At 50.5% G+C, this 13452-nt stretch overlaps 1 protein-coding gene across 3 annotated transcripts in view; it reads right to left on the bottom strand.

Moving 5' to 3' along the window:
• NSF (N-ethylmaleimide sensitive factor, vesicle fusing ATPase) overlaps positions 1–13452 on the bottom strand; it is a 74843-nt gene that overhangs the window by 8709 nt on the left and 52682 nt on the right. For all 3 annotated transcript variants that reach the window (XM_042021615.1, XM_042021614.1, XM_042021613.1), the window contains exons 13-19: positions 13205–13300; positions 12460–12616; positions 11218–11351; positions 9734–9800; positions 9465–9544; positions 1223–1357; positions 296–409 (exon numbers count right to left, since the gene is read on the bottom strand). In XM_042021615.1, the coding sequence (XP_041877549.1) occupies positions 296–409; positions 1223–1357; positions 9465–9544; positions 9734–9800; positions 11218–11351; positions 12460–12616; positions 13205–13300 (783 nt within the window). The remainder of the gene's footprint in view (positions 1–295; positions 410–1222; positions 1358–9464; positions 9545–9733; positions 9801–11217; positions 11352–12459; positions 12617–13204; positions 13301–13452) is intronic.

The following is a 13452-nucleotide window of genomic DNA, read 5'->3' as shown; positions in this document are numbered from 1 at the left end:
GGGTGGAGAGAAGAAATTCCATGAAAGGTGAGTTAATCCAACCCCTCCCGTAGCCAGATGCTCTGAAGTGCAGCTCCGAACAGCCCATGGGCACGGGGCAGGGTGGGGGGGGAAATTTAAAGATCTCTGTGGACCAAGATGTGGTAATTTCTTTGTTCTGAAAATTTCCCCTCACTGCAGCTCTTTTCCCAATTAAACCACTGCAAAGCTCCCACCGACAGCAGGGGTCTGCAGAGAAGGGAGCCTCCAGGACTGCTCTAGGACCCCAGTCCTTCCTCCCCAGAACCATTCCTACCTGTAATGACATTTCTATCAGCATCAGCAGCTTCTTGATCCCAATCCAGACAGGCATCTCTTTGACGTTCTGTGCGATCGTGCTGCGCTCCTTGTCTTTGAAGTTACCCAGGAGCTGGGGGGGAAATCATTTTAAAAAGTCAGCAACAGGAGCCTGTCAGTAGGAATAATGGTCCCTACCTTGGGAGAAAGGGAATGGGAAGCTAGAAGCATTTACTAGCTGAGAAGGAAGATTTGTTCCAATGTATCTTGGACAAGGCAAAACAAAAACAAAAATTTCTTGAATTCCATAATGGTTTTTTCTATAACATCCCTTATCCAACAGTTAGTGCTGTGCTTTTATGCTGCACTCCAGATTTTCTCCAGATCAGGGTCTGCAACAAAACAATGGCTCAAGCCACAGGAAGTTTCCAAGCCTGCTGCAGGAGTATCTCTGTCTCTCAGGCTTTGGTGACACCATCACTGGGACAAGTTTACCTATGGCACCACAGATTTGCCTGTTCAGTTTGCGTTAACAGCCTTCAGTTCTCACTACAATTCCCACTGAGGCACAGAATCAGGAGACACTAAAGGCAGGAATTTATAAGGAACTTATAATTCCTCAGCACCAAACACCGTCGGCTGATGCTGTTCCAATTCACCAGAGCTCGGCACCCTCCAGGCAAATTCAGTTTAAGTGTCCCAATTATATTCACTACCCACTTCCATGCCCTTGGAATGTTCCAATCCACACCACAAACCTTTCCCCAGACCTCCAGTTCTCTAATTTTGCCTTAATTTAATTCATGAAAAAGCAAATTGAAAAGCCTCAGAACTGCTTTGTTATGACATGATGTCAAGTGGGATGGTGTTACCAGACACAGCTACTGCAAAACCCCTCATTTCCAGCAAATTTTGAGTCTTCTGTCATCCTTGAACTTTTCCTCACCTCTAAAGCCTCCATGAGCTGCTCCCTCGTGGCAATGTTGGGCACATGGATGGTGGTGCTGAAGGCATTCAGCATCTCCATCTCCTGCAGGACATCTTTGCGGCTCGTGGTGCCGATGATCAGGAGCTTGCGGCCCTGTCCAGGCAAAGGAGCGAGAGTCAGGAAAGGAAAAACTAGAGAGAACCAGCCTGGGGAAGGTTCAGCCAGCTACAAATGGTAAGTGGGAAATGGCCATTTAAAAAGCCACTTCAAACAAAATTAATAGGATTAAATCTGTCAGTAATTGAAGTAGCCAACAGCAGCCACAGGAGACCAGGATCAGATCTCGGAGCGATGCCACCAACAGGGTCCAAGAATTGCAGTGCACAAAGCCCCACCACACTCACAGCTCCTTCTGAACCCAGCATCATAAATAGCTGGATCCTCATTAAATTTAAAAGCCTGAGCAAACTCCCACTCCCAAAAGCTGAATTACAAATGACTTCTCAGGGGAGCAGACTGTCTTTAGGAACCTGTGGGTACAGTGAATTCCCTGCTCCTGCACAGTGGATTTCCAGCTCAGGCTTTTGAGCAGAGGCTGCTGTGAGTCCCTGAGTTCCCCCTGCAGCTGTACAGGACAGCCCCACTCCAGCAGCCTCCAATTCCCAATCCAGAGTGCCCAGACCAACCCCAAGTCAGTCCAGGCAGCAACAGGGCTTATGAATAATAGAGCAAGTTGTGGAAAACATCAGCTGCAAATGCAAATCCACTGCTGTTTGTTCACCTTGCAGAGCCCTTTCCACTGCTGTTTGAATTTCCCTGTGAGGGGTTTGGACACTGATCAACACCAGCTGATGGAAGGAGCTGCTGGGATTATCAGGCAGGATTATCAGTCCCTCTTCTGTCCCAGTACACAGGGAGCAAATGGGCTGGGAGAGGCCTGGCTGGCCAAGGACCCTCCTCTTTTGCTGTACAAGAAGTTTGGCTGAGGCTCCAAGAGTGAAGTGAATTTCCAGGTCCCACCTAGAGGGTGCTGGGCACTGCCCAGGCTCCCCAGGGAATGGGCACGGCCCGAAGGCTGCCAGAGCTCCAGCAGAGTTTGGACAACACTCCCAGGCACACGGTGGGATTGTTGGGGTGTTTGTGCAGGGCCAGGAGCTGGATTTGATGGTCCTTGGGGGTCCCTTCCCACTCAGGATATTCTGTGATTCTGTGCAAGTTCTGTATTTCAACTTCATGATGCAAAACTTCATCATTATAGAAACAGAACAAAACCCTAAAAATGATTCCCAGAATGAATCCTGTAACTGCTTTGCATTCCCTTGACAGAGGATGAAAACTCTTTAAACACATCTTTGATGCAGCCAGTGCCTCTTCACGGGCTCTGTTCTTCCCCTGCACTCACTGAACAGATTCTGCTCCTGCTCCAGGTGCTGGACACTGAGAAAGATCCTGAACTGGGAATGAGCTCAAGTGCTCACTCCAGGTTTGGCTTTAGCCCAAGAGAGCAAAAGGAACACCTGGCAGGCAGAACCAGAGCGTGTCCCAGGTCACGGGTGCCACACTGTGCTGCCCCTCCTGCGTGAATCCCCGTCTGCAGCTCAGGAGGCACCACAGTACAGAGGAAGCCAAGGACAAACCCCTGCCCAGAACTGAGACCTCTAAAACACAGAACAACCCCTCCTGCAAGTGCTGTACCACCCAGACCCATCTGCTTCACAAGTGATTCTCCTAAAAACGTGTTCATTACTGCATGGAACTCTCAAAATCCTGAACAGCTTGGGCAAGGGGCTGTGTTAATAACAGTTTCCCATGAACTATGAGCATTTTAGAGGGGAAAAACTGCTCAGCTGCACCCAAGCAGTGTCTGTTCCCCAAATATAGCTCCCAGCATGTGTACAGTGCCTGGCACACTGATCAGGCATCAATCAAGGGGATAACTGCCTCAGAGTGGCTGCTTGAGGGATGCTGCCCTCGTACATTAATGAAGTCTGTGCCTGATTTCAATAAAAATGGAATCTAGCTTGGAGTTTCATCAGGAAAGGACACAGGCAGCACAGGAATGTCACCAGTGAGGGGAGTTTTACCTCCTGGCACTTCAGGTGTCCACAACTGATCTTGCTCTCGGCCTTTCCTTCTCAGTTATTAGAGTCCAGATGACACATTCCTCCTCCCAGGAAAGCTGCCCACGCTGTGGACTCATCCAGCAAACATTCCCTAAAGGACCAGGTCAGTCGTGGCAAACCCACCCAGTGCCACACTGAGTCAGCTGGACCCAAACCCGCTGCTCATCAGGGCAGTGGGCGATTGCTGCACACACAGAAATGGCTCCAAAGCCCTGTGACCACTGAGGAAAACCACTGGCACCGGTCCCTGTGGGAATTCTGTGGGAACACCAGCTCAATCTCACTCAGTGTGTGACCACTGGGACAGTTTTGGAATGGGAAAAGAGCAAAGCAGGATCATCATTCTGCCACGTGAACCCAGGAGCTCCTTCCTGTTTCAAATAAAACTCCAAATCCATCATTTCTGAGCTGGTGGTGTCCAGCTTGGAGAAGAGGAGAGTTTGGGGAAACCTTAGAGCCCTTTCCAGTGCCTAAAGGGGCTCCAGAAGAGCTGGGGAGGGACTTGGGACAAGGGGTAATGGATTCACACTGCCAGAGGGGAGGGTTAGTTTGGGTATTAAGAAGGAATTCCTCCCTGTGAGGGTGGGGAGGCCCTGGCACAGGGTGCCCAGAGCAGCTGGGGCTGTCCCAGCCCTGGAAGTGTCCCAGGCCAGGTTGGACGGGACTTGGAGCACCCTGGGACAGTGAAAGGTGTCCCTGCCCATGGCAGGGGTGGAACTGGAGGGGCTTTAAGGTCCCTTCCAACCCAAACCCCATTCCATGATTCTAGGATTCTGTTTAGTTGGAGAAGTCAGAGAAAGCACTGGGGATGGTCAGAAATATGGAATAACTTCCCTAAATAGATCCTTGGTAAAAACAGAGAGGTTTGTAAAATCATAGGTGGTGTAGAGGAGATGAGGGGGAAACTGCTGCTTGTCATTACAGAAACCAGGGAGCACAAGATGGAATTATCAAACATCAGATAAACTCAACTAAAGGGGGTTTGCTCTCACCAACAGCTCGGCTGGACTCAGGCAAAGACAGCGCTAAGAAAGGAAAGGCTTAACAAGGTTGAAAAGCACCAGGATGAGTTCCCAGAGGGCAGATCCATCAGCAATTTTTAGATATCTCTGTTAAAATCTATTCCCAGGTCCCTGAACCACTGACGTGGTTGGGAGCTCCTCAGAACAGATGGCTACTCTGCAAAAGTGCTTCAAATTTTTAACAGCTCCACCCAAAAGATCCTGATTTTTCCCTGCTTTCCTCAGAAGAAGCCATGCCTTCAACTCCCTGCCTTTAAACCTGACCCCTGGAAAGCAGCCACTGTGACCCCCCAGCACCGACAGGGCAGGAGTCCCTCGAGCTCCTCAAACTTTCAGGCAACTCAACAAACAAATGGGAACCCCCAGGGCAGCATTGTTTGCCCAGGAATTATCAAGGCAGCAGGAAAAGCCATCAACACAAACTGGAAGAGCTGCCCTCACCCAGCTCCTCTGCACTGACACACACCACAGGAGATCCTGGGATTTGTTCTTGTCCCAGGATCCCAGAATGGCTCAGGCTGGAAGGGGCCACGGTGCAACTCCCTGCTCCAGCAGGGTCATCCCAGAGCACATGGCACAGGGTTCCAGGTACTGCTGAAGCGGCCAAATTTTCAGAAAAATGCACTTTTTTGATCCTTAACTTCTACAGCAGTCACAGTGAAGGCAACGAGCCACATGGTCAGCCCACAGAAACTCAGGATTCAAGCTGAACTTCCAAAAATCAGGCAGAACATGTGAGTACATTACCACGGAAGGAGGAACAGCCTAAGATCATTTGGTGTCGGATGCATGACCAGGGCAGTCCCAGCCCAGTTCTTCCATCACCAGAGATCAGACACAGGCACAGCCTCAGGCCTGGATTCATCCTGTCCATTTTTAGGCAAAGTGCCCCAATTTGGAGCCCAAGATCCCTCTGTGCTGACAGAGGGACAGTACAGAGGTGTGTGTCCTGCCCTGCTGCCTTCTAGAAGAGGGATGACCCTAGAGCTGACCCCTCTGCTGCAGGGATTTTACCTGACTGAAGGATGTTGCCATGCACAGAACTGTGGGACTTGAAGAAGCCGTTTGAACCAAGCAAATTTTCCAGCACCGGGATGGATTCCTCTGCCACAGCAGGCACCACATCACTGCCCAGGGGGAACTAGAACATGCCACAGTTACAGACTCTGCTGTGAGTAACTGGAGCCTCAACACATCAGTGCAGTCTCCAATTACGGAATTTCAGCAAATCCAGCCAGCCCCAGGCAAGGGGAGCCTGAGCTCTGCTGGAGCCAGGCACTGGTGGCACTGAGGTGCCTCCATCACTCATCAGTTGCCCACTGGGCTCAGGAGCCTTGGACACCATTATCCTTGTGTGTGGGGACTTGGGAATTCCTCACATGTGAAGGAAGAAACACACTTCCCCAGGTTTATGCACACAAAGGTAGCAACACTGGTGACTGGAATTGCTTCCAGTTCACACCAAGGGATGTGGAATCAGGAATGCATCCGGGATTACATCAAACAAGGAGATTATTCCCCCTTAATTTTCATCAAGTGGCAAAAGCCTCCAGTGTCCCAGTGAGAAAAGGAGCTGGGGGCTCTGGGAGCTGTGGAAGGGCATCCCCAGGAGTGGGTATCCCAGTGAGAAAAGGGGCTGGGGGCTCTGGGAGCCATGGAAGGGCATTCCCAGGAGTGGGTATCCCAGTGAGAAAAGGGACTGGGGGCTCTGGGAGCAGTGGAAGGGCATCCCCAGGCATGAATCTCACTTTGAAAGTGGGGCTGGGAGCTCTGGGAGCCGTGGAAGGGCAGCCCCAGGAGTGGGTGTCCCTTGGAGAGCACCTTGCTCAGGCAGACATTCCCTGACCCTGCCCAGCCCGTGCCCGGCTCTGGCTCCACTGGGGATGCCGAGGGTCCCTCCCGCCCGGCCGATTGTTGGGAAGCAGCAGGGAAGCACATGTGAACCTCCGTGGGGCTGGGGAGCGCCTCCAGGCCCTGTGTGACTCTGCATGTAGATGAAGCAGCCCCGGCTTTGGGAGCTGCTGCTGCTCAGTTCTCAGGGAAGTCCTTTTCTCCCGCTCGGCTCCCTGCTGAGACAGCCCTTTTCAGCCTTTCCATCCCCCAGTCCCTGCTCCTGCACAACACAGGCAAACTTGATTGAATTAAAGACCCAAGAGAACATGGTTTATTTTCTTCTCTTCAAGGCATTTCAGAAAAGATTTTTAATTGGTTTAAAAAAAAAAAAAATGCTAAACAAAATGCAATGGTTTTCAGTCCTCTTGAAGCAACAGTAACAGATAGCACTATTTAACACTGCTGAGTGGAACCACAAGCAGGAGCTGTGACTGGCAATTTAAAGCGAGCTCAGAGAGGTTTCTAGTTTATTTAAAGTCTAAAGTGTTTACTCTCAAAAGAAAACCAGAACCTTCAAGTGTTTGTCCTTCCCACACCACGTTCCAATAATCCAGCCTCCCTCGGAAGAGGGGAGCCTGCGAGGCAGCTTCCCTACGCCAATTCAAGAGAGACACGCACCTCGATGCATAATTAATAACATTTCATCCCAGAAACGCTTCTCTTCCACACGGAGCCTACAGTGATTGCAGGAAGCTGCCTGCACATCAAGAATATCCCTGCAAGTGATGTGACACGCCAGGGAATTCATAATCTGGGCCACAGCAATGGGAGCGGCCGCGCTGCATCCGCCCCCCCGCTCCCACTGCTCCGTCATTCCCTGCCCTGAGCCCTGCCAGTCTCCAAGGGAGCTGGAGAGGGCCTTGGGACAAGGGGATAATACAGTGACAGGACAAGGGGGAATGGCTTCCCACTGGCAGAGGGCAGGGACAGATGGGATATTGTGAGGAAATACCTCCCTGTGAAGGTGGGGAGGCCCTGGCACAGGGTGCCCAGAGAAGCTGGGGCTGTCCCTGGATCCCTGGCAGTGTCCAAGGCCAGGCTGGATGGGGTTTGGAGCAACCTGGGAGAGTGGAAGGTGTCCCTGCCCATGGCAGGGGGTGGAATGAGATGGGCTTTAAGGTCCCTTCCAACCCAAACCATCCCATGATTCTTTGAAATCAGCTCAGTATTTCAGCGCCCCCCACGAGTGAAAAGCTGAAGCAAAGGGGAACAAGTACTGCCTCCCCAGCATCCTGCCAAGAACTCCTCTCAGCACAGGGATGTCCCAGGACATCCCATTTTTACAAGGAATGATGCTAAACCATGATCCCAGTCCCACAGAACTCCATGGTGCTTTGACCCCATGGAGCAGGTCAGTGCCACTGATGTTGCTCATGCGTTTAGGGCCTGTATCTGCACCTCAAATTACAGCAACCCCATGAGATCAACCATTCCTTCCAAAGAAACTGCTCCTCGAGGGAATTTGTAATCTCAGAGGGAACTCGGAAGGTGTTGATTAACCCTCAGGATTATCCCCATTGTGGGTTCCTCACTTGAGTTCAAAAACCCCAAGTCTCTGTGCCCAAATCCAACCTTTTTCACAGTAAACAGTCACAGCAGAAAAGGCCTTTTCCTGCACAACTCTACTTCTTACACACAGCTTTGGTTTTTTAAATGCAAAAAATCCCCACATGCCATGGCTATCCCAGGGAACTCACTACAAACACACCAGGAAGAACCCTGTTCCCAGAACTGCCACAGCAGGGCAGCCCAAAGGGCCCAGCTCACCCCACGTCCTGATTCCCACACAGCCAACAGTGGACACTTAGAAAAAAAAAGAAAAAACCCCCACATGATCAATCAACCAGTGACATTTCCTCAGCAAACTCACTCTCTACCCTCCAACAATTTATGGCTTAAGTCACCATAATATTGGCTGTCAAGCCAGAGTCTCCCAGCCCCCAGGGCATTTCAAACCCTGTTGAGTACAAATCTCTGCAACAAGCACAAACTTGGCAAATATCTGTGAGCTCCAGCCCGTGTCCTGCTCTTGGGAGCCCCAGGTGCCACCCAAAGGGCAGCCCAGCAGCAGCCCACATTCAGGATGCAATGGGCAAATGGACAATTTAACACTTTAAGTTCCTTTGAAAGCCGAACCAAATCAAGTTCTATTTTCCCTACTGATTTATGGGAACAACCATGTCCTGGCACTGTGGAGCAGCCTGCAATAGGTCAGTGATTACAGGAGATGATGTGACCAGGAATGGCTGGGCTGCTCCACACAGGAGCTGTTGTGTTCCAAGCATGTGATAAAACTTGGATGCTGTTGTGTTACAGACTTCACGTGGCCTAGAAAGCTCACTGGGAAAATCTTTGTTCTCCAGGCTGACAGTCACATGGGGAACTCAGGGCCTGTAGCATTACAATTTAGTTCAAAGTCCTGGATTTGAAAGGTCTTTTCACCAAACTCTCTAATGAAAACAACACTCACGCACACGCTCCTGGGCCAGGATATTAAACATGACAAAAAACTGACTCCGCCCAGACTGTGCTTCTCTGCTTTTTCCTGACACCAACTTTCAAGGTGTTCCTGTTCTGATGTTATTTATTCATGCAGATACTCTCACACACGGAGCAGAAACGCAGTGAACGACAGGAAAATGCCAAACAAGAAAGGAGTCCTTGCCTGCCTGTCTCACTCAGCACGAGCTGCAGAACTCTCAGCACTTGTGATGTTCTTAAATCTCATCGAGCCACAAAGTGCAAACAGACAGGATCAGCACGAGAGGCAAGATCTTAAGTTTCCCTCAGTCACTGTAATTAACACCTGATCATTTCAAGTCAAGAACAAATTAAACCCCTGACAGCCACAATCACAGATTACACAGAAATTGATTTATAAATAGGGAGGGAGCACGTGGCTGAGCCAGGGGTGGATCTGGCCTGAACAGCTCCTCAGAGGGCAGGCAGCTGGCACAATTCAGCTTTACATGGTGAAGGTTAAACTGGTTTCCTTAGCCAGTATTTTTAGGACTAAATGCAGAAGATTCAGGCCCCAGTAATGAGATATTTCAAGTTGAATCCCTTGTGGTTACCCCAGAAATGTCCAAGTGAATGAAGAGCAGCAGGCTGGGATTAACGTGGCTGACTCAGACAAAAGCATCGATACCCCTGGCAGCTCTCAGCCAGACACAAAGCTCCCACTGTCCCAATTCCTGCAGGAACAGGGCATCCCTGCCTTACCTGAGGGGGGGCTTTCTTCAGCAGCACCAGAAGGGCTTGCAAGACCAGATTGGAGAACCGAGGTCCAATTGGGACATAATCTGAAAGGAAAAAAGCATTTTAACACCCATGGAGCAGATGCACACTTAAGCCACTTCACTGTATCCAAACCAGCTCAATGCTCCTGAAGTAGATGGGTCCAGATAATTTCCAGTTTGCAATGTTTCAGCATTGCAAATACATCAATATTTCTACAGCAGCCAGCACAGCTCTCCCTCTTCCTGACTCACCTAAAAGTCGCTCAATGTCGTCCACAACAACACAGCTGAGCTGGGACTTGTAGGCATCATCAAAGATCTGAAAAACAGCAAAATATCTCAGTGTTAAACCTCAGCCACAGGACTACAACAGCCACAGCTGGGCCTGCTGATGTGGGTTCAGCTGAACACAGCAGCACTGAGAGGAATAAACTGAGAATGAAACGGGCAGGTACTGAGAGATCAGGCTCCCTGCAGGCAATAAAACACCGCCATCTCCACAAACTCAGTTTATTGGTTCATTTACCCCCCCACCCTTAGCAACAAACAGCTGCCCTGAGGTTCACTGTAAGCCAAGGACAAACCAGCACCATTCCTCTGTTTTTGGAGCTGGGGCAACACTGAGAATGTGACACACACACACAGAGAGAACCTCCACAACTGTAACACAGCTGTGAGCTTTTCTCCTCAGGCTGGATACTGGATACTGTCCAGAACAGCACCCTGCAGGGAGAAGGGACTGACTCAGGTCTGGATCTCAGCTCCAGTCACCATTCCTGGAGCAGCACAGAGCATCCTGCACAGCTCTGGGTGTGAGCAGTGGTGGCCCTGCCTCCAGCAAACCCTGATTCCAGTGAATCCAAAAGGCTCCTTTTGGAATCCAAGCCACAAACTGGACCCCCAGTCACGAGCGCATTGCTTCTCCTAAGCACCTTCCCTCCCTTAGAAACTCTACAACCCTGCACCAAGCTGATCAGAGTAACATCCACTCCCATGCCCCATTCAGTACCATTCACCCTGAAGAGTAAGAGCTGGGCTGCTTCAGGAAATGACAATGTTCAACTCGTCCACATTCCTCGGCTCCCCATGCTGTTAAAGCTCTTGTTTAGCCAAACACCCCACCTCAGAACTGGTCCTAGTCCCACTCAGGCAGGATCTGTTCTCCCCAAGGGCAGCCCTAAGCCCTTCCTGCCTCCACCTCCACAGGCAGAGCTCCAGCCCTGCTCATCCCAGCTCTGCTCTGCCCCACTGTCTGCCAGGATCACACACCAGACCCAACCGGGATGGAGCCTTGAAACCTCCCCCGAGTCCCTCAGTGCCAGTGCCACAAAAACACTGTGACAAGAGTCTGGAGTGACAGGACAGGAGGGAATGGCTTCAAACTGACAGGGGGCAGGGCTAGATGGGATATTAGGAAGGAATTCCTCCCTGTGAGGGTGGGGAGGCCCTGGCACAGGGTGCCCAGAGCAGCTGGGCTGGACGGGGCTTGGAGCTTCCTGGGATAGTGGGAGGTGTCCCTGCCCATGGCAGGGGTGGCACTGGATGGGCTTTAAGGTCCCTTCCAACCCAAACCATTCTACAATGCTGTGATACACCCAACTTTATAAACGAATATATGCAGGAATTCCCGACCTAGAGAGAGCAGAAAACACCATCCCAAGGGTAATTCACCTTTCCCTCCACAGGAGAACTCAGAACTGGGCTGTCACCAGGCAAAGGGGAGGACACACACGTACCTTCTTCATGGCCTGGCACTTGGCTGTTTCAGAAAACCCAATCATCTTATCAGGAGAACAGATCTTGATAAAGGGGAAGTTGGATTCTTCAGCTATTTTTGCTGCTAAAGCAGTCTTCCCACTGTGGGGGGGACCTGGAGCAAAGGACAAACAAGGAATAAACAAGGGAGAAAACAGCTCTGACAATGCTCCGTGTGGATACTGAGGTATGTTTAGAATTCCATCCAGAGGTATCTGCAGTGTGAAATGAGCCTGCAGAAGGAACACACTAACTCCTGGTGCAACCCAATCCTCCACATGAAGGCAATTGATGGAACTACTTGAGCACCTGCAGAATGATTTGCCATGACACAAAAGAGGACATTACATACTCTGTAGGAGCAGCCACAGCACCAAAATGTGTGAGTTTGTGTTTTGGATCAATTTCTTGAGCTTATGTCCCATCTCAGAATGATCTCTGCTGGTACCCTGGCAAACAAGTCAGCAGCAGGAACACCAGGGAAACACTGGCAAAGACAATTTGTTTTGGCCTGAATTCACACCAGGATAATTTGGAGACCAAAGACACACCTGAATCCATGCACCCAACATGAATCAGTCTGGAGGGACAGAAGGAATTGCTGGGCACTAATACAGAATTATTCAGGGTTAAATCCAAAGCTACAGACCACAAGCAATAGTGGTAACCCATCTTTAACTCTGGGAAAAAATAAAGGGAAGAGATAAATAACAAATTCCACTCCAATATAACAAATTCCACTCCAATACCTGTAATGCAGATACTGGAACCAGTTTCCAATATCTGGAAACTCTCCTCAGTCAGTAGCAGTCTGGATAGAGGGAAATCCACCTTTCCCTGACAGAGACACCTGAATGTGGCTGTTTGAACTCAGCTAGTTGCACTGATGAGCTCCCCGGTGACTTCAAGGAGAAATTAGACAACTGACTCAGCTAGAGCCATCTCCACTGTAAACCAGCCAAATTCAGGTTATGAACAGGGTACATTTTGGTTATTAACTGGGTACATTCCCTTCTCCCTTGTTCTAAGCACAGGATTCCCTCTGGCTGTGGAGGCAGTTTTAATATCCAAAGCAATTTCACCCAAGCAAACTGAAAGAGCCCAATTCCAGCTCTCCCCCCACGTATTTCCTACAGGTGCAGGATGTCAGAGGTGAGCAGGTGGGCAGCTGACAGGAGCAGTCTCCAGAAGGGGATTTCCCACATGTTTTCCCTGAGCTGTACCTTCCAGCAGGACGCTGACCAGGGGAGTGCGGTCACTGTTCTTGGTCTGCTGGACCAGCAGCTCCCCATCATCCAACACCCTCGTTACTGGGTCTCCCCACTTAATGATCCCATTCATGATGTAGCTGGCATAGTCTTCCTGGTTGGTTCCAAATGCCTGTAGAAAAGAAGGAAAACTTCTTTTACCAAAAGATTTTTCATCCCATCAGAAAAACCATGAAACAATTAAACAGAAATGACCAGGAGCCACGCTCTGGAAGATGCTGGAGTGAGACAGTCACACCCCCTGGTGACTCACAGCATTCCAGCTCAGAGGGCTGAACACAGGTGGAGACCAGGCACGTTCAGAAACATCTTTTCATACACCCTCATAACCAGTTCTAGTCAGTACAAGTTGCCAGTGGGTTCTGACTCCACACTGTGGAGTGGAGACAATTCTCAAAAATGAGGCTTAAACCTCCTCCTACAGCCCATGGTAAAGCTGTCACCCAGGCACTGAAGTGGCCTACAAGGGAGAGACGTGACAAGGGGAAGAAACCTCCAGCTGTTCTTTACCTGTTCTATTCTCTTTGTGACTCTCCAGGCAGCCACAGGCACACAGAGAGCTCAGAGCTCCCCACTTTCACAGCACAGGACATGTCAGCCCATGGGGCACCACTGGTGTGTGATCCCAGCAGGAAGCTGCTCGTCCCCATCGTGGGCTGCACTGGGTGGCTGTTCCTGGAGTCCCACAGTGCCCACTTACCGGTTTGATATCGTTCTCCAAGGATGCAAAGAAGTCTCCTCTGGTCACACGCAGGCTCTCTGCCTTCTCCATGTCCACCTCCACTTTGTTGCTGGCCTAGAAAGGCAATAAAAGACACTGAGGTCCAGCAGTCCCACACAGCTCCTCCCCACCTTCCCTCCACAGCCCCAGGCCTGTGGCTGGTCTGTGTCAGGGAGAAAAATGCTCCTGCCAGGGCGTTTGCTGGGTACCACTGGAGCCATCCCCAC

The sequence above is a fragment of the Corvus kubaryi genome, unplaced genomic scaffold (genome assembly GCF_017639235.1).
Source record: "Corvus kubaryi isolate FWS band 111438036 unplaced genomic scaffold, C.kubaryi_AGA036_p1.0 37152, whole genome shotgun sequence".
In the NCBI taxonomy this organism is placed as follows: Eukaryota; Metazoa; Chordata; class Aves; order Passeriformes; family Corvidae; genus Corvus; species Corvus kubaryi.
This window is presented reverse-complemented; position numbering and strand designations above follow the sequence as displayed.